The sequence below is a fragment of the Candoia aspera genome, chromosome 3 (assembly GCF_035149785.1).
Source record: "Candoia aspera isolate rCanAsp1 chromosome 3, rCanAsp1.hap2, whole genome shotgun sequence".
In the NCBI taxonomy this organism is placed as follows: Eukaryota; Metazoa; Chordata; class Lepidosauria; order Squamata; family Boidae; genus Candoia; species Candoia aspera.
In genome coordinates, this window is record NC_086155.1 from 114,698,562 (window position 1) to 114,719,175 (window position 20,614).

Below are 20,614 nucleotides of genomic sequence, written 5' to 3' on the forward strand. Positions count from 1 at the left end.
GATACATGACTCTTCATGTATTGCAAGTTTTGGAAATCTCACTGAGATTTCACAGGTTTTGCATTCATGTACCTCCACTATATTTATTTGAGCAAAAGCTCGCACTTTCTGATGTAACAGCTTCAGGAATCCAAAGCAGAAGAATTGGTCAAATCAACTGAGCTATAACAGCACTGTATAGTTTGGATACCTCTGTGATGTGAAATCTGATAGTTTTCCTCAGAATTCAAGTTACCATGATTAAGAAACACGTTCCTATCTCTACTCCAGTAGATCTCATGGTAGAAAGGGTGTTGGGAGATCAGAAAGCATGTGTATCCACCTATTGAATATGCAGAAGTCAAAATATATAGCAGTGTGAGGCATCTGCCATCTGGTTCACCTTTTGATTTCTAGGCTGCACATGGCCCTAATCCCTTTTATTTTCCTGAGGGCCCCTCCAAACACCACCACTGAAAATTGCAGGCATGTTCCTACAGTGTTGATGTGGGAAATATAAACATTGCAATCTAATCCTTAACTGATGCTTACCATGAAGACAAACAGTAGGGAAAACAAAACTGACTCATGCCATATGTGGTGCAGTGCCCAATTGCCTGGGGTCCTTGCTCCTCCTCAGAAAAATACTCTGCCTGGTCCTTGACCACTAAGAAGATTGCCCACTCCACCTGCTCACCTCTGTATTCAGGTGTCACACACCACCTCCCTTAACATATTGCTTGGGGTAAGGAAGGACGGAATCCATATATTCAAATAAAATAAACTCTCTCTCTCTGTATATGTGTGTGTGTGTGTATAAATAAACAAAAAGCAAGCAAAGGCCTTAGGTAAGCCTCATTTTCTCAGCCCTCTTCCCATTTGCAATATAAGGATAATAATGCAAGACAGGACTGGACTTAAAGTAAATATACTCAACTAATGAAGAAGAGTTTGAAGTTTGAAGTTTATTTACTGTCTAAGACCAATCATTAAAAATACATCAAATACAGCAGATAAAACACATACATATTTTTTAAAAAAGAGGAGGTTGCAGTAGTGGAAATTTGTAACAGCCTCTTTTTTGATCAAGGAATATAGAATTTTAGGAGCCTGTTTTATGCTTTGGTATGGAGCATAAGTGTATGATATTATAGAGAGTATCAGAAAATTAATTCATGATCATAAACCAATCCAGTAACATATACCCTCCCTAATGATCTGGGATTTTGTCAATTCAGTTTGAATATACACATGCCATTCTGCCTAAATTTGTCATCTAAAAGAGTACTACACACTATGGCTATAGTTTCTTTGTATTTGACAAACAAATGCAATAAACATTTACAGTATTAAATACAGGATGACATTATGTATTCTGCTGTTTGGATCAGTGGTGAGTGGAATGAACAAGCTCAGCTTTTCTAAGGACTACGTAGACTAGCATTTAGATGACCCTTCCATTGTTTGAAATTACTAGTGTTTTCAAAACCAGGTACTTTGGCAAAATTGTTTCCTTAATTAAGAGCATTTCCCCACTAGCTATTTATACTGTCACCCTGCCATTGCTAGGGTGATATAAAGCCTGTCTTCATTACTGATTTATTGCCACAGCAATTGCTGGCCATGCTATAAATTGCTAGGGTAGAAAAGCTCTAAGACTAGAGTGGAAATGGGATGACCAGCTCCACATTCCTTGAGTATTGCAAGGCATTTCTAGAAATCTGTATGTTGATAAAGGACCCAGCCTTTATGAAGATTTGTACAGAAATTGATTTCTATGTTGAATAAATGTTTCCTTGATTTGACTGTAATGATCATAGAACCTACTCAGAACGAATCCGGGGATTTAAAAAGGGAGGACTTTTCTTATCAGGTATTTCGTAGACAAATACATGAAAGGATAAACTGTGTCCCCCAATTTACTCATTTCACCCCTTCTCCAGGAGTCCAGATTTAGCCCTGTAATTCGGCTCTTACTAACTCTGCAGACTGACCCACTTTCTTGAGGGTTGGAGAGCCATGTTGGTCTGATGCAGCAAAAACCACAAAGACTTCAGATAGCTGGATTTATGCTATAATACATGTTTGGGATATAGGGATTCTATATACTTTGGTGTGGCCAGTCTAGCGAGCCTGTTAACAGGGACCAATATATCTGTGAGGAGGTAGGCTATAATGGCAGCTTGATTCTATCCTGAATCCAAAGTAATACTCAGCTGATTCTGCTGACACTGGAAAACAGGGGCAAAGAGACGAAATAAGCAGCCAGGACTAATGATTGCTAGGCCCAGCTTGTAAGCAGAGTTTTGTTCAGTATATTTGAGAATCTTGTCAGTAAGGATAAAAACTGTGCCCGATAGAAAACATTCAGTATAACTAAAGAATATACTTGAATCCTTTTTTGGCAGGGCAGCAAGGTTGCAGAGATAAGGGGTGATGAACTTTAGAAAGTGATTTGAATTGCTCAGCCAAACCATCACTTTCACTAAAGCAGCAAATCCTAACCAAAGTATGGTCAGCATCAAGGGAAGGAGGTTTCCCTTCGCTTTGACTCTGTGTAAATTCCTTTTGTATGCAACGGCCTGCATTGCAGAGATTTTCCTCCTATCTTCTCTGCACTCCTCCCTAGGATCATTATGATGAAGTCATTGTGAATTAAGGCCTTGCTGTAGAACCCAGCGGGCTGTTTCTGTGGCAAAGATCCAGTGACACAGTTGCAGGCTTTTAGACAGCACACTAGCAGTGCTGGAGAAAAAGCTCTTCTCACAGCATAATTGTCATGTGAAAAAGGCACTACCATATGGGGGCCAGTGGGCTGATTGCCTCTTTCTGTAATAAATCCCTTTGTGAGTTCCATAGGCTAGTGACTTGAATTTTTTGCTTATATGACAGGAACCCAGAACACAGTAGCCCACGTATTTGCTGATCAATGTAGTGCACAGCATCCTCACGTACATGCAGCCCTCCAAAGGGCAAAGGAACACCATTACACTTCTGGAGGATATTATTTGGACCTACTTCAGTCAGCCTTTTGGTTGCAATATAGTACTGAGACTGCTTAATCATCTGGATGGAAAACATGCTGGAAACTGGATGGAAAGTACAGCTCTGCAAGTTCTCATGGGCCTCTTGATACCTTGATACTTCACTGGCTTTTGATACCCTTGATTATGGTATTCCTTATGACCATTTGGAAGGATTAAACCTTGGAAACGCTGTTTTGCAATGCTTCAGTACAGGTGATGGGGAACTAATGTTCAACACCTAGAGTGTTAACTCGTGATATCCCATGGTGTTCCATCTTATATTTTATGCACCTTCAACATCTATATAAAACTACTGGGAACTTTGGAATGGGATGCCATCAGAATGCTGAGATTCCCCAGTTCTATTACTTCTTGCCATCCAAATCCAAGAAAGTAACTAGTATTACTGAACACAGAGATGGAAAATAAATCCAGCCAAGAAAAAGGCTGTTGACCAATACGAAACTAAATTTGGAATTGCACTCCCAAAGAAAGAACCAAACCTGGCTCTGTTTCTTGATGCTTAGTTGGATTGACAGGTGGCAGTTGTAGCAAGAAGTGCATTCACACAATTATGCCTAGTGTGCCAGCATAACCATTCCTGAATAGTCAGACTTGGTGACAGTTATCCATGCCTTGATATTTGCATAGAATCTGCCATGAAAAATATCCAAGTTGTCACTGGTGCAAAATGTAGTAAAAATGCAAGAACTGGGGTGCTAAACAGTGGAAAATACAGTACTGAAAAATTTGCAGTTTGCCAAATACTTTCTGAGCTCTATTTAAGGTATTAGTCATAACATGTGAAACCTAAACAGTTTAAGGTCTGAGGGACATCTTGTTTCATTATGAAACTTATCTGCAGGAGATGCCCTTCTGAAGGCATTCTTGATCTCAGAAGCTCATTTATATGGCTTGGCAAAGAAGGCCTTGTCTGTACTGCTCCCAAGGCTGTGGAATGTCCTCCGCTGGGAACTGTATTTGACCTCATTCTCTCTGCCTTTAGAAAGCAGTGATGATGTATCTGTTGTGTCAGGGCTTTAATGGTTAAGTGGCTTAATTTCTTACATTTTCCAATATATTCTTTTAATTAAAAAATAAATAAGAATCTGGCATGTTACAAAGCAAAGCACTAGCCTCTGACATTATCTTTATGTCCAAGAGTCTTCAGGGCTCGCACAAAGTGGAGTGCTAATATGAGTCCCCAAAGGAAAAGTGGAGATACATACTGTGCAGGAGTGAGGTTGGGACTGCTCTCTGTGCTTGGGAAAGGGAGCTGCAGCCAGGCAGAAATGCTTCTCACCCTATGTTCCTCATTCACTCACTCTCACTCACTCACTTGACTCACAAGCATCCATGCTGGCCTTCCAGCTTCCTGTAATAATTTAGCCACACCCTGGCATTTTCAAGGTCACCCAACATCCAGAGGCAGCCTCACCCAACCCAGGCCCTTAGCTTACAAAAGCAAATACTAAGACAGTGTGTGTGGGAGAAAAGGAGATAGGAAAGCAGCAAGCAGGCAAGGAAGCAGGAAACAACATCTGAGATTGACAGGCAAGAGGAGTATCAGTCAACTGCCAGGACCACAAGCTACAATAAGCAGCATATCCTGGTGGGATTCCTCCCTGGAGCTTGGCTTGGGAGTTCAGCTGGAGTGCTCAAAAGCAACACCGCTTAAGAGCAGAGCTTGGACTGAAGGTCAGGAACAAGTAGAAAAGGAACCACCACACTGAGGCAGCACCTGAACCCAACTAGTGCAAGAACTTTAGGAAAAAGGCAAAGGTTGCATGCTACTTTATAGACTTTGAGACTTTTGCTTGAACTGAGTATTAAAAGACCGAGTATTAAAGATGTATTTATGTGGCAACAGCAACTTGCAAGTCCTAGAAGGGTGGAGTTGACCCAGAGCAATACCCTGTTGTTGAGGAAGGTGTGCGCTGCAGTAAAGCACTGTGTACAAATTTGCTACGCTGCAGTGTGTCCAGCCCTTGGAAAGCAAAGAATCCTCACACATACGTACAGTATTCTGGCACAATTGAGAAGTGAGTGTACATGTTGGCTGGATCCCTTGTGGAAAATCAGCTGCTTTTAAGAAGTGAAGGATAGAGCTTAAAATAGCCACCTGAAGGTGTACAGTCTAGATGAATATGTTTACTTGTTAAAGGTCCAAGATAGGTCACAAGCTTCATCCCTCTTTGAGGATAATGAAATGCCTTGAATAAAATTTCTTCTGAGCTTGGGCTCAGAACTTCTGAACTTTATAGCTTTTTTGATCAGCATGGAATAAGTCTGTTTAGCTGTAACAAAAATTATTTTGAAAACAGAGTGGGGCACTTTAGTATGGACTTCCGTATGATAAATGCGTAATATAAAAAGGATTTTTTCCGATTAGGTCTAAGGACAGGATTACCTCATTCAAAGAAGTCCCATCCAGCAAGCATTCAAGAATGCTCTTTGGTGTACTGTAATTATTTATTTTGCTACTAACTTCAGGTACAAGATGTGGGGAGGAAAGTACTTTGAAGGTTTCATGTGTTGCCATCTGGAAAATTGTTCCGGTGGTAATTGTGGTGAACTGCCAGCATCCCATAGGACATCAGGAAATGTTCACCCCAAATGTACACGTTGCAGATTTAAGCCTGTGGATCCTATTGAGGGTGCCATCAATCTTCATATCAAAACAGCCCCTTTTCTTCAAATGGGAGGCTGAGAATGCTCTGGACTCATAAGAAAACCCCCAAAACTGGAGCTAAGCATACAGTGGAGTGCCTTTACAGTGGCTGTAACTTTTAAGCTAGAGTCACTTACATGGCACTTGAAAGTTTGCATGTGTAGACGTCTGCATATCATGATTTTGCCCATGAACCTCTTGCACTCTTAAGCACTGTAAGTATCATAGGAGTGGCTATTGGCTGAATGGCAGTAGACTGAACCACCTATAAAATTGGGTCATCTATAGCATGAGCTATCTAAAGTGAAGGGCCTGTCATACTCACATATTCTGTATGTTCCTTGAAGTCCTCTGGGGAAGCACTAAACTAAGCCAACAAGACTTTGTGCCAGGGCATGCAGATGATTTAAATGGGCAATCCTTGGATGCTTAACTGCTTAGGTCTTTCCTCCTTTGCAACTGTAAGGATGGCATTGGAGATGTTGAAGCAATTCTATGTGGGATTGGCCCTTTGCTACATTTGGGAGGGGAGACTCTTTGAATAAACCACAGGTGCTGCATTTCTAAAATCTCTGTAAAGTAGAAACTCAGTCCATGACAGATAAGGGATGAAGTCCCAGCCATCTTCACAGTCATATGAGTAAACTGAACAAACAGTGAAGATCTCTCTTACGTGTAACACAGGATGACATAGGTTTGGTGGACATTGAACAAAGAAGGTATGGTTTGGGTCCAGTGAGTAATATAATAAGGGATTTTCCCAACCAGTGCAAGATGAAGAACCACTTTTCCTACAGAACTTCTACAACATTTAAAGAAACATTTTTGAGAGTAAGGGGAGTCTTGCAGAGATCTAGGAGGGATGACTCAGAAATTTTCTCTTATGACACTGAATCTCGCATCCTGCAATTGTTTACGGACCTTGTAGTTGCACCCCCAACTGTTTTGTTAATTATATAAGCAACCGTCACTGCCCTTTTTGCATTTCAGTTCCTTCTCATCTACGTGTATAAATCCCTGCATCCCTGGACATTCCATGCTCTGATGGGAAAAAAAAAAAAAAACACTGCTTGCCCCAAACCTTATACTCTGCAGATTAGAAAGTCTTTTTATCTGGAAAGAGATTTGTGATGTACGTTCCATGCAAAATCTGGATCCTACTACACCATCAGTGCTCAATTTTTCATACAAAAGACTTATCGCCTGGTATTCTTACTGCTGAATGGGAAAAGGATGAAGGAAGAAAGCAAACTTCTCTTATGTCAAGCAATCACTCTGTCACTAAGCAAGCTATCTACCTTTATTAGACCCAACACATTGTGATATTCACTGAAGGCTTATTGTTTTAGTTAAAGGCCCTGCTGGACAAAAAGGAAAGCTACAAAATGCACTAAACTAATACATCTAAGAAATCTTGTTACAAATGTCCTATTATCTGGTCACTGTCTGGTTCATCCTGTAATTCAGAAACCTAATGTTATCCCAAAGGAATTACAAAAAAAGGTAAGTAGAAATTAAAACAAAACAAAACCACCCATTCCCCTAGCTATGCCCCGATATAAGGAAACTGAGGCCAGACCTTTAGTTTATTAGAACTATTAGCTCTCAAATGCCTCAAAGTTTTAAAAACTAAAAAAGGGCTTCATTTAGCAGCAACATCCCCACTTTTCGTTTCAGTAGTCCCAGTTAAAAGATTTGGCTAGGCAGTGATGGAAAACACCATACGATAGTCTGGAAAACATCTACCCGAGCAATTAATCCTGCATGAAGTGATCTGATCATCTGGTTTGATAAAGGGCAACTTACTGTTTCCTAATAGATTAATTTCTCCCATCGTAATTAGAGTAGACCTTTTGTAAGGAAAACTCAAGGAAAGCATAGTATGCATTTTCAGTAACAGAGAGACCTGGAAACGTCGTCAGTCTGAAAGTAGATTGTAGACCAGCTTTACCCCAAGCATGGTCTCTTCACATATGTTGGGATTTCATCTCCCCTCTTCATTCAGTAAATGAAGGGTCCCCATACTTGGTTGAACCAGCAATCACATTTAGAATATTTACCTGTCACTGTAACTCTCACAAATGGTTACCACCAAAGGCCTGGATGGTCATAAAGCACCCATTTAGCAGAAGACAAGCTGGTGTGGTTAGCCCTGCTACCTCCATAGGACATGTTTTCCCACCCCAGCTTCCCCGCCGCCCCTGAGAAAGAGGCAATTCCAAAATATCACTGAATTGTTTGAGACGGGAGCATTCTTGGAAATAGAGCCTGTATCAGAAGCTGGTATTTTGCTTTGCTTCCCTTTTATTTTTGTTAATTAAAATAATATATTTTAAAATAAAATCTTATGAGGCAGGCCCTAACAGGCATCAGGCATAGGGATGAAGCATGAAACCATCAGTTGCTGCTTATGGCGCCTTGTCACTGGAGTATTACTCTCACTCCATTCTACTAGCATATTTACCACTATTTTTGAGTAGTGCATGCTGAACCTCAGATGCACATCTGATAGTTTAATTTAAAAATACATGTTTCCAGGGTTTGAGCGCTCACCTGGAATGACATATTAATTTGTTCACACTTAGGAGAGTTTATAGATGTTTTAAATAACAGCAACATAACCTCACATGACAGCACACTCAAAACTGAAAATAAGATTAAATGACAAAGGGTGCGTACTTCTGAGTATCAGATGCTGGGCACATCAAGAATGGCTTTTTGACATCATGGCTTTATGTGGAAGGTCCCTATTGTATGGGGAAAATAACTTGCACTTCTAGTTGACTTGTATACTACCTTGAGGAGAAATCTGATGTCATCCTTCATTTCATTTTGAGATTTCTAGAAATGCCATCCCTGACCATGCAGAAAATAGGAGGCAGGCTCAAATGATACTCCTTGTCTTGTCTTCCATTTCTGGATAAAGTTCCCTAAACAGCCTGAGACCAACAAGCAAACATATGTGCATCATGCAAAGGACTCAGTGTATTATCATGGAAAGATTTCCATTTAGTTGCTGAGCAAACCTGAGCATTTTAAGCAAAAGTATGATTGCATTAAATAAGATTTCAGGGCGGCGGTGATCGTATTTAAAGCTGTTCCAGTGACACTTCTCCAACACTGATCCTCACCGGAGTAAAACTTTATATCAGCTAGGGTCTGGAGAATGGATCTTTTTTCTGTTCTGCATTTATCAGGCACATCTTGCCTAGCTAACCTACCTCAAATGCCATCTTGGCACTGCTTATCACAAGGAATAAGGGTGCTTGGGAATGGACTTACATGAACTCAAATTTAAAGAAGCATTACTAACTAAAGTGGGGACTGGATACATGACTTTGGCTTTCTTTTTAAACTATTCATAAGATGGACTGATGAGGAATAAACATTGCAGTTCTACAATTCTAAAACCAGAGCAAATGGGATATTCCCTATGTAAATTTATTTTCAGTTGCAGAATCTATTTACCTTAGACACTGTAGGCAAAAATCCATCCAGTTTTCTGTACCACAGATGAAAGCTGGGTGACCCACCATACACACATACTTTTAGGAAAATTACATACCTTTTTCTTTCAGAGGTCTACCTATAGATGGACAGAAAGGGAAGACCTGCATTAGAGAGGCAAGAGACTCCCTCCTCTCAGAACAGGTCTCACCAATGTTCCAAAGAATCCCATGAGCCTTTCAAGACAAAATTGGGAGTCTTTGCTGACAGCTGCTACAACATTGTATCTGTATCTATATGTGTATTTATCAGAAATAGGGAGTTTGGAACATTGGGTGGATAGTAAAAAGGAAGGGCACCCCATAAAACGAGCAACCTGGACTGTAGGAGAACGTAAAGGAAAGCTACAGTATCCAAGCTACTGCTATTATGTACTTCTAAAAAAGAGAAAATTAATACACTGTGATTAGAGCAGTATAAATTTAAATGTTCTTTCTAAAAGGGGTGCCAAGAAGCCCAGAATCACTTAAAAGGCAGACCAGAATAGTATTAAGAACTGATTTGCAGAACTGATTTTGCAACAGCTGATACTCAACGTTCGTCAGAGTAGCTTACCTATCAGTTCAAGGAGCTTGTTGAGAGGCATTAATTCTAGAAACAATGTATCACTGTGCCTCATTATAAGTTTATTTATAATCTGATTGTACCAGTTAGTTTTTTTTAATGTTCAAATATTTCAGAGGATTACTATTCAGGTTAGAATTCATAGTCTAGTTTGACAGTGCTGGACTACTTCATACTCTAGTTTGTCCGTTTTTAATTCCAGTAGCTGGGATCTGTAGCTTTTATTCATGTTCTCCTACAATCCAGGTAGGATTAAAAATGTGGAGGAACAATGAATTGTAGGCCCATAAAAGCTTACCAGATACCCCACAAAGTTTTACTCTGCATTGCCTACATCTTCATAGTGATATGCACATTTGTGATTCATGGTAGTTGTACAGGAAAGTGGCAACATATTCTTGTTTATTCACCAAAGTGATTTGGGGGGAGCTGGACTTTGGGGCAAAACCTGGTTAAACTTGCAGAATAATGGGGATCCCCCCCCACCCCCCGCCAGCAATGAATTACTTGCTGCTCTTATACTATGAAGGAAGAGAAAATTAGAAAGGATATTGTAGGATACCAAACATGCAAAAAACTCTTGGCTATCCTGGAATTCAGTATTAGCTGTCCTCTAGCTTTTGTTTTTAATTCCAGCAAAATGTTGCCCCAAACTCTGAATTTGAGACAGCGTGTTCCTTTACTGGTAATCTGCTCTTAGCACTTTTTAAAAAAACAGTATGTTTCATCTCTAAGCGTCCACCTAGTATTTTTTATTGACAAAACAAACTTAAATACAATTATCTGTTACATATTGACATTGTCTCATGAAACGTAAAATTTATCAGTACTTGGTACAACGATTGCTTCTACAAAATTAAAAAAGAAAATTTTAAATGCACCATTATGGGCTGATCCTTTGAGTGGCTAGCAACTCTGAGTGACTAGTGACCTGTGCTTTCTAAATTAAAACAGGGATTGCTTTATTAAAGGAGTGGCAAGGAAAGACAAAAGAGGAAGATTTCACCCAAACACCCAAGTCAGCCAGGGGGAGCTCAGTGACAGCGGCTTTTAGAGCAAGTTGGACCATGCTACCTATTTCCTGCCTATGACTGATTCTGACTGCTGTAGCTGGCAGCATAATTCAAGCAAATACCCAGTTCTCTTTGAAGCCACATGCAGCTCATGGGATTTAAGGCCCAAGACATCTTCTGTCCCTATAAATTTGCCAACATAAATGCTATGTGAATTTCTAATTCTAAAACCGAGTACCCTGATTAAAACAAAATTTTATTTATTAAATGTTTAACTGTTTGTCTTACCAAGTTGATAAGAAGGCTATACCAACCCCAGATTCAGTACATCATATATTTGTGGAACATGATCAGATAATCAATTACATATGTAGATTGCAGAGGGAAACATAAAATCATGTCATTTGTACTATTAAACATGTATAATATCTTATATTAAAAATAAGAACCAAAATGCTAAAGTATTATCAAAACCCCTCAGTTTAAATATTTTTCAGGCCAAGAAAGGCAAACATTGGAAAACATTATAGGAAAAAACAACATATAACAGGTCATTTTAGATTTGGTACCCCCACCCAAGCAACCAAACAAACAACCTTGCATGCACCCAAGATGGACAGAATAATGAAGATGTAAACCATGACACAAAACATGCTTTCATTTTTATTCACAAAACAGCTTAGCTTGAATTGCTAGAACATTACAAACAGCCTTTCAGTTAGAGATGGTAAGAAAGCAGGAGATGAGGGTTTTCAACATAAAGGACTTCTATTTTTTTTTCAGCACAGGTTCTGCAACAGCTTATATTGGAATTCCAGCAATATTTCCAAATAGTTTCTAAAAGTGAATAATTGCTATTAGTTCTGGGTTTACTCTAGTATGCAATTTTATTTGTTCTAATTTTTTTTTCTTTTAAAGATTGCCAGTTTTCAGTATATTTCCACTTTTTTAAGACCAGACATCTTGCTGATTAAACCTTATCTGTAGAATTAGGGAAAAGAAACTACCTTATTTTAAATATATTTTCATTTATAAACATGAATTGAGGCATTCTAGAAACTAGCCACACTATTTTTCTTTAATGATGGAAATCAATCAGATAAATGAAGAAACTGCTGTGCTAATTACAGTAGTGCTTATTAGTAACTAGGTTTAAAAGGTTACTGTAAATTTACATTCTCTACACAAGAACTGCATCTTCCACACATAAACAACATCAACACCAAACACAGGAAAACAAATTGATTGATTGTCCATACTCTATTACATCTTGATACTTTATGGGTTCTTTTAAAAAATTATTTTGAAAACATTAATGCTTGTTTTACTAGTACTTAAAGATGTTAAACAAACGCCAAAATTATATTTTAAAAAAAACAGGAATGAAATCTGCAAGAAAATATTTTTGGTTCTAAAGAGACATAGGCGCATCCATTTATTTCCGTCAAAAAATTCCTTGCCTGAGACAACACAAGCAAGCAGTGACATTGCACTGGAGGATAGAGCTTTGGGATTCTTGTTCCTACTGAAACCATCGGAATGCAGCACCTGTAGGAAGCATCACTTTCTGTAGAGACAGAAGAGAACAGAATAGGGACATGTGATGAGCAAGAACGAGAAGAACCAGCCCAGGAGAGAGTTCAGTTTTTTGCTACATCCAGTGCACTAAAGCAGGATGTGCCATATTCCAACTGCAGCGTTCACTATTGCTTGGATTGAGCTAGTGTTCATACGTAGCCTCCTCCCCTCCCATATTTAATTGTTTTTGCCTTCTGCTCCTATCCAAGTTTTCTTGATAACTTTTCTTAGTATTCTTTCCTACCCTATTAGGTTTCTGCTCCTCACTGAAACAAATAATCTATTGCAGAGCTTCCATATCTTTAAAAGAACCACTTATCCACATGCAAATGACCCTCAAACTCTATTTCAACATTTTCAAGAACTGCTACAGAGCAGAAAAATTGGTGTTTCTTATGTGACCTCAAAAATAAGAAGTTGTCACTCACACAGCCATGAAAAGAACTTTCTATATCTACTTAAGTCTCCTGAGGTTTATTTCCTTCAAATCTTCCTACATATGTGTTAGTCCTTTTTTACAGTGGAATGGACTTCTGTTCAAATAAACTTGCTTTGGTGAAAACAGAACTGTTGAAATTCAGCATCAGATTTGGAAATCTGCACTTGGAAAATGAAGGAAATTCAATTCACAAGACAGCAGTGAGAAAGTAATGCGAAAAGGGTTAGGTCTTAAAAATATTTGCCAATGCTCCAATTTCTCCAGATTTCTAGGCAGAATTACAGGCATTGAATTCAGATCATAAGGTCTGACAAGATTACATGGAATTCCATTTGGAACATTTTATTAATATATATCCTTATACTATATGTGACCGAAGTTAATGATACACATAAAATAACACTTAAGACAAAACTAAAATTTTGTGCTATTATATAATATCCTAATTCTTGCTACTAATCTGGGCAACCATGTAGTTCAATACTAAAAGAAAAAACGTTGAATGCCTGTGGAAGGCACAGAATGTTAAAGGGGTTTATTCTTGTCTTTTAAAGCAGTGTACTTATTTACACAGAAAAACTGTTTAAGTGATCCAATCTAAGCTTCCATGCTGTATCAAAGAAACTCTCCAGGCCTGCATGCCCACTACACCATGTCACGGTTTAGGAAAGACATGGTTTCCTTCACTGACTGAAGAAGCCTTATGGCTAGACAGCATAGCTCCGAATCTAGCATAACCTTGAACATATTGCAAGAGAATAATTTCCTGTATGAAAGTCCTCATCATATACATGCCTTCCTCTTCCTTCTCAAAACTTCTGTTCAAAAATTAAGACAAGAGAAAACTCAGTTGTAAGAACAAATGGTTTATCTATGAACATGTTTGGCTTAGTTAGGTGAACATTCATGCAAACAGGGTTCTCTGCCTATGCAAAATGTTCTTTGTGGAGCTTTCAGGCATGGAAAAAAGCCCTTGTTCATGCTACTAAGCATACACAAGGGGGTTCCTTACCACAATGGAGGTAAGGCCTAGTCTATAGTATAAGAAAAAACAGCTGAGTTCAGGTGGATGGAGTGTGGATTGAACACCTGAAGATGATCTCTTGAAATGACCACAGTAACAGGTAAGCAGCATACTGTTCTTAGAGTTTCCTGTGCCTTATACAGGTAGTAAAGTAACAAGCTCTAGCTTATAAGAGGTGAGGCAGGCTGTTAAGTTAAAACAGAAAACCACCTGGCCGAATGAGGCACCTGTTCCTTCTCATACATCCATAGGAAAGTGGACAGTTATGATGTCACTAACATGCAGATCTCTGAAAGAAAAGTGCCCATCAGAAATGCTGCAGGTGACACTCTGTCAAGAGTGGAATGCAAGTGAACCCCTTGGGAAACAATTTCACCTTCATAGACAAGGAAGAGCATGGTGCTCACAACTCATAGTGCTCTACCTTGGGCAGAGAGGGGAAATCCTTCCTTGGGCAGCCTAAATCTACAGATTTTTAAGAAAAGTGACACATGTTGAATTCAGCAGGCTAAGACTTGCTGAACATCAAGGCAATGTAGAGATGCTTCCCAAGGCATGAAGGAGGATGGGGAAAATATACAAAGCAAGGCACCCTGAGTCACGTAAAACTCAAGACTCAAAACATGTTAGGCATAAAAGACATTTTAGGGGGAAAAAATAGGTAGTCCCTGCAAAACAATTTATTTATTTACGGTCCAAGACCAAGTCACAAAATTTAAAATACAGCACATCATTAATACATACGGAACATACATAAGATATGCCTGAGACAACACAAGCAACCAAAGCAGCAACTTTTATAGATGAGCGAAGCTACAGCCATAGCTTCAGAGAGGGTTCTCTTCCCCCATAACACACCATCAAAGTGGACAGGATCAGATTGTCCACACAATGGATACTGGTACTTACGGAAGTTATACACTATTCACCCTTTTTAAAAAGGCATGTGTAAGTAGGTGAGACAAAGAATATCTTCTGGTTGATGCATATTATTACAGCAGTAAACATTATCTGAAAAATGGGATATCTCCTGTAATCAAAGTAAATAATAACTGACACTGAAATATAATTGGCACTATTTCCCAGAACTCATCAACATCTCAAGAAAAAGCAAAGCCTTACAAAGGCTTACAACTTGGCTCCTTGCCCCACTTCGGTTCCTTTAATCACCTATTACTAATCCAATATTGGTCCTTATAAAGTTTATCTTCCATGGTAAGAGAATTATATTTGGGGGATCCTAACATAGCTTGGAGATAACTGTTGTTAGCCGAGTAAAGGGAACAAATACAGAGATTGGTCAAACCAACAAGTTATGAAGGTATTTTCCTGGAAGCCTCATTTCCTCCCTCTTTAGCTCCCATATTGGTTGCACTGCATATTACACTCATGGTAAATAGACTGACCAGCAATCCCAGTCATCAGAGGTGGCAACCGCAATGTTTGGCTCAAATCACTGGTGATATAGTTGTGAGTACTGATGAGATTAAGGGCTATGTGATTAATACACCACAGGATACACATCTGTCACAAGTTGACAATGACATGGGGAGGCTAACTGGCCAATATAGCGTTGTCCATGAGTCCCTAAACTCTGTGATTTAAGATTCTTTATATTTTAGATCTAAAGGTAGGAAGGGATGGACATGCTAAATCTTTTTTGTTCTATACCAAATTCAGCAGATCCAAAACTGGTAGCAATTTGCTACGCATCTTACAAAAGATGCATCTATGATTAGAGTCCTAAAGGGTTATCATGGGCAAATGCAAATATCACAAAAGGATTTGCTGTCTTGTGCCACCACTGGAGAGTTTGACATAGAAAGTGAGCCTGCCATGCCAGAAACAGATGAGTGTTATTTGATTTATATTGCTGCCCACTCAAAATGTAACTTGGAGAGAGGGACTAATAATCAATTAAAAACAACCAGAAATAATGAACAATTTTTAAAAAAACACACTGTGCTCAGGGTGACTCAAAAGATAGAACCACATCATCAAGACAGGCTCCCCCAACAGTCTGGCCCAATGTCTGAGGGAAGAATCAGGTCTTTTGCACCTTGTGAAAGGCAGGCAGGGCAGGGGACACCTGAATCTCAGGGAGTATGCTGCTCTGTAGGGCAGGTGCCACAAGAGAAGCCACGCTTCCTGGCTCCCATTAGAAAACATTGATAGAGAGAGCCTTGCCAAGCTCCTCAGACTTTGTGGGACAAGCAGAAATAACTGGAGAAAAGTGGTCCTGCAAATAACCTGTCCTGTGCCATGAAGGGCTTTAAAGATAATAATGGGCACCTTGAACTACACACAGAAGCCCCCTTGCAGCTCACAAAGCAGAAGTGTTACCTTGGTGTACTGAGAAAGCCCACAACTACCCATGCCATTGCATTCTGGACCAGCTGTAGCTTTTAAGCAATCCTCAAGGGAAGCCCCATGTAAAATGCACTGCAAATAAACAAATGGAAGGTGACCAAAGCTTAAGTGACAGTAAATAGGGCTTCTGGATCAATGAATGGGTGCAAGTGGCACATAACATCAATCTTGTAAAGGCCCTCCTAACCATGGCTGCTATCTGCTCAAGCAGAAGCTGAAAGTCTAGGAAAAATCCCAAATTGTACACCAAATCTGAAGGTACATACTAGTGCTGAAAGGTCCAGGTTTGGAAACAGGCATTGTCCCTGGTTGCTGTTGTCACCACCATATGGCTACAGATACTTCAAATATCTATAGATACCAGAGCAGTATCATTCACTGTGCAATAGGAAAACCCTTTTCAAAACAGAGTTCAGATGTGTTCAAATAAACTGAGTATTTCAAGTTGGGATGTTCTGCTGGTTGACACACAACATTTGGAAAAGGAGAAATGTGGTAAGACTGTAACTGCCTACCATTCAGAGATTAACAAGTTTTCACAGAGGTCTATGAAATGATGATGATGCCTAATCATTAATACAGGGGGAAATAAAAACTCACTGAAAGCTTAGATGAGCAGCAATGGGTACTCTGCATTTCATGAAAGTTCAGGCACTGCAGAAAGCCCAAGGGATGCACCCAAACTCAGAAAAGTGATTTCCTATTATGAACAATTCAGCCTAGCAATGATAGATGAGAACAGAAATGTGAAGATAAGTACAGTGGGCACCTGTTATGCTTACCAATCTTTGGATGTCAACTTTGTTTGCCAATGTCTTCAAGTCAAAAGACAGGTGCCAAAATCATCATAGATGAGATCACTAATGATGGAATCCCAACTAGCACAAAAAATTACAAGATACAATCTAAAAAGTATTTTCCATCTTAGGGCAGTGGATGGCAGTGAGTTAAAACACTGCCTGCCTTAGTCAAAAACCCTCTGGTGATGCTAAATATAGGATCAATGCTGAACATGGTCTATAAACATTAGAACCCATGGGCTGATTTGAAATTGAGGACTGTGGTATGATGTTCAGATAAAAGTTTCAGTGCCAAGGGTGGGGCATTGAGCAGAAGAGGAACAAGAAAGTGGGATGCCAACGCACTAAGCAGTAATTCTCCATTTCTGAATCCAGGCCATTTCTTCATTTGTTCTCATTGAAAAGGCCCTATGCATTTAAAGGATGGTCCTGACATATCCTAATACATGCAATCTTTCAACAAACCACAGGAAAAAAACACCATCTTGACACAATTATGTTTCATGAAACCCCCTTCGTGGAGCAAATCCACTTCATAAATCAATCTGCTAGATATTTAGTTATGGTAAGTTTATTTTATTTATTTATTTATCTAATTTATCCCCGCCCATCTCCTCCCGTCAGAGGCCTCTGGGCGGTTTACAACAAATGTTTAAAACCATCAGAATAATAAAATACAATAAAAATACTATAAATAGAAATAAAAATAAAGAATAAAAATCCAAGTGATGAAGGATCTAAAACAGTCCAAGTGTGGGAGGAGTGGTCTATAACAACCATCCCCATGTAACTCTATTCCACTCTCCACTCCAATTTGTTGACAGGCCAGCCTGGATGACATATCATGGAAAATGAATGCTGACACATATTGAGATTTGGGTAAGCAGATAGAATTTATTTGTTTATTTTGAGCCTTCAAGTCAATTTTTGACTCTTGGCAAGGTTTTTCAGAAGTGGTTTGCCACTGCCTCCTTCCTAGGGCTGAAAAAGAGTGACTGGCCCAAGGTCAACCAGCTGGCTTTGTACCTAACATGGAACTAGAACTCACAGTCTCCTGATTTCTAGCCCAGCTTCCAAGTAGGTAGAAAGTTACAACTTTTTCCCAGATGTACATCTGGTAGTTGGTGATCTGAAAAGAATGTGCTCAGAGAAAAAAGTTCTTGCCCCGTGATATTCAATTTTTGTCTCTACTGATCTACCAGAACTAAATGGATCCAGCAGGAAGAGCTCTGTTGTACAGCTTTCCCCACAATGCAATTTCACTCTGGTTTATGATCAAAGAAGCCAATATGGACTCTACCCAGATCCTTCAAAGTTTTCAAAGTAGATGGCATGGAGGTTTTCTACCAGAAGTCCGTCACTATCTACAAAAGTGTACTAAACATAGGGTTCACCATCAAAACTGAAAAAATAGTATGCAGCATCTCAAAGACCAGATCCTTTAAATAGAAACAGTCAATGAGCCCTAAGACTGAGCACAGCAATCATCCAAATAATTTGCTCTATATATTGATGCTTAACAGTAGTATTACCATCTGTCAAGGTTCCAGTGAGAAAAGAATACAGATGATGCTTATAAACAATTAAGTGTGCATTCATAATCATAAAACTATTGATCCAGTGGTGGAATGCAGCTTCATCACTCAGTGGGCCTGATAGTAAAGGACAGCAGCACAAATACTATAAATGGTAATTGTTTGAATAACAGAGTAGAAAACCATGGATGCAACAGCAGTGTTTACTGAAAAACTAGACAACCTTGGCTCACAAAGAATTGAAGTTAGTATGATGTTTGAATTTGGGCCACCATTAACTGCATCTGAAGGCCACAATCATATTAAGAAGTGAACAGATTTGCCACAAGGCCAGCAAATCCCCCAACCAAAAGGTGAGACAAGATAACAATACATAGGATAAGCACAATGGTGAAAATATCCTGAATCATTCTCATTATAACAATAGTATTAGCACTTTGTGAGAGTAAGGAGAACTGGATAAACATGCATAATGGAAGCAACTAATTTCATATTGTGATCTATGGATGCAAGAACAAAAAACATCAGGGCTTAACAATCTATTTCATTATCTATGTAAATGAATGAAAGGTTACAGAGTAGCCGGATATCACATCTATAGACTTCTTTATGTGAATGAAGGAAAGGGGACAGACTAGCAGCACAGCAAGTCTACAAACTTCTCTTGGACGTTATCCTCCAACATTACAACCAAGAAAACCATGTCCTTTATAAAGCAAGGCCTTCAGAATAGTAAAGGAATGAAAAAGCAAGTGGCAAGGAATATAATGGCTAGGACCAACATTAGAGTTATCATAACACTACTGAAATTGGACTGGCTGCACTGTGAAATTTAAGTTTCTTTTTTTGTTGTTGTTCTTGTGAGTCTCAACCTCATCAGAGCTGACTCCTCTGTACTTCAAGCAAGTGAAGAAATTCATACAAGTATTGTCACCCTCAGTGAGAATAAAAACTGATGTCAACTGCATCAAAGTTATTGACAATGGGAATGGAGCTGCTGGGTAGTAATACAACTTATATCCAGTCTAGAAAAGGGTTTCTATATTGTAGAAACTATCTACCCAGCAGAAGTTCAGCCTGAAGGATGCTTTGCCAGTATGTAAAGGAGAAGGTTCCAACACTTCAAGTGTTTATGGACATCTGGCAGTCACCATCATATACTTGTCCTCTAAACACACAAGGCAAATAGAACATCTGTCAGAAGAGGGTAACTGGATTCTATACTTAAGACTTCTACTAAATGAGACCTTCAGAGCCACAGGAAGGCAGAGGACACCAGAAATATGAATGGATGTGATAAAGTAACAATGATTATATAAACTGGAAAAAATATAAGACATAAATGATGGAAAAATACAAACCAAGGAATCACCTCTCAAAGTGACTGCTCACAATATCACCGTGCAAATCAAAAGGAAATGAGATAGTGGACGGCACCTCCTCAAACTCATACAGGAAGATGGAAGGGCCTTTTTCCTACAATACCTTGATCAGCTAAAAATATTCTGATAATAAGGTATAGAACCCCATTTGTGTGAAGTATGTAGACCAAAAAGAGCTTATCCTAAATGTAAAATATTCTAAATATGAAATTCAAAATGCAATTTAATCACTATAAATGGGCCTATTTTTAAGGGAAAAAACTAAAATCAAGTCCTAACTGCTAACCTATTTTTAATAATATTGGTTGCAATGTTTATTCAGTCAATGAACAGCAAAATTTACAAAATATACAACGTGAGAGTAAAATTAAATGGAGGTAAAATACCAACATAGTAAAGTCTCTGTAATAAAAGTGTAGCATAAGCTACTATGATGTCCATTAATAAACTGTGTATGTCTAAAATACTAGTCTGTAAAGTAAAAATGCACATCATATAAAACTAACACAATTGCAGAATCTGCATATTGAATCCAAAGTGGAGAACAAATCAAAAGTGGCTATTCCTGGGACCAGTTATTTTCCTTGTTTTCATTGCAGCAACACAAAATATGATTATTGAGCAAGTAATGAAAGGTTTCAAATTTTTTAGATGATGATTCACATATATGTTGACTGGCCTACATATTAAGGGCAGAATATTATTTGTTTAAAAGATGTGTATGGC

At 38.9% G+C, this 20,614-nt stretch overlaps 1 protein-coding gene across 3 annotated transcripts in view; it reads right to left on the reverse strand.

Moving 5' to 3' along the window:
- Positions 1–10,484: 10,484 nt before the first annotated feature.
- The window catches only part of CXXC5 (CXXC finger protein 5), a 113,246-nt gene continuing 103,116 nt past the window's right edge, over positions 10,485–20,614 (reverse strand). For all 3 annotated transcript variants that reach the window (XM_063298665.1, XM_063298664.1, XM_063298666.1), the window contains one exon: positions 10,485–12,327. In XM_063298665.1, coding sequence (XP_063154735.1) covers positions 12,283–12,327 — 45 coding nt within the window. In that variant the 3' untranslated portion in view covers positions 10,485–12,282. The remainder of the gene's footprint in view (positions 12,328–20,614) is intronic.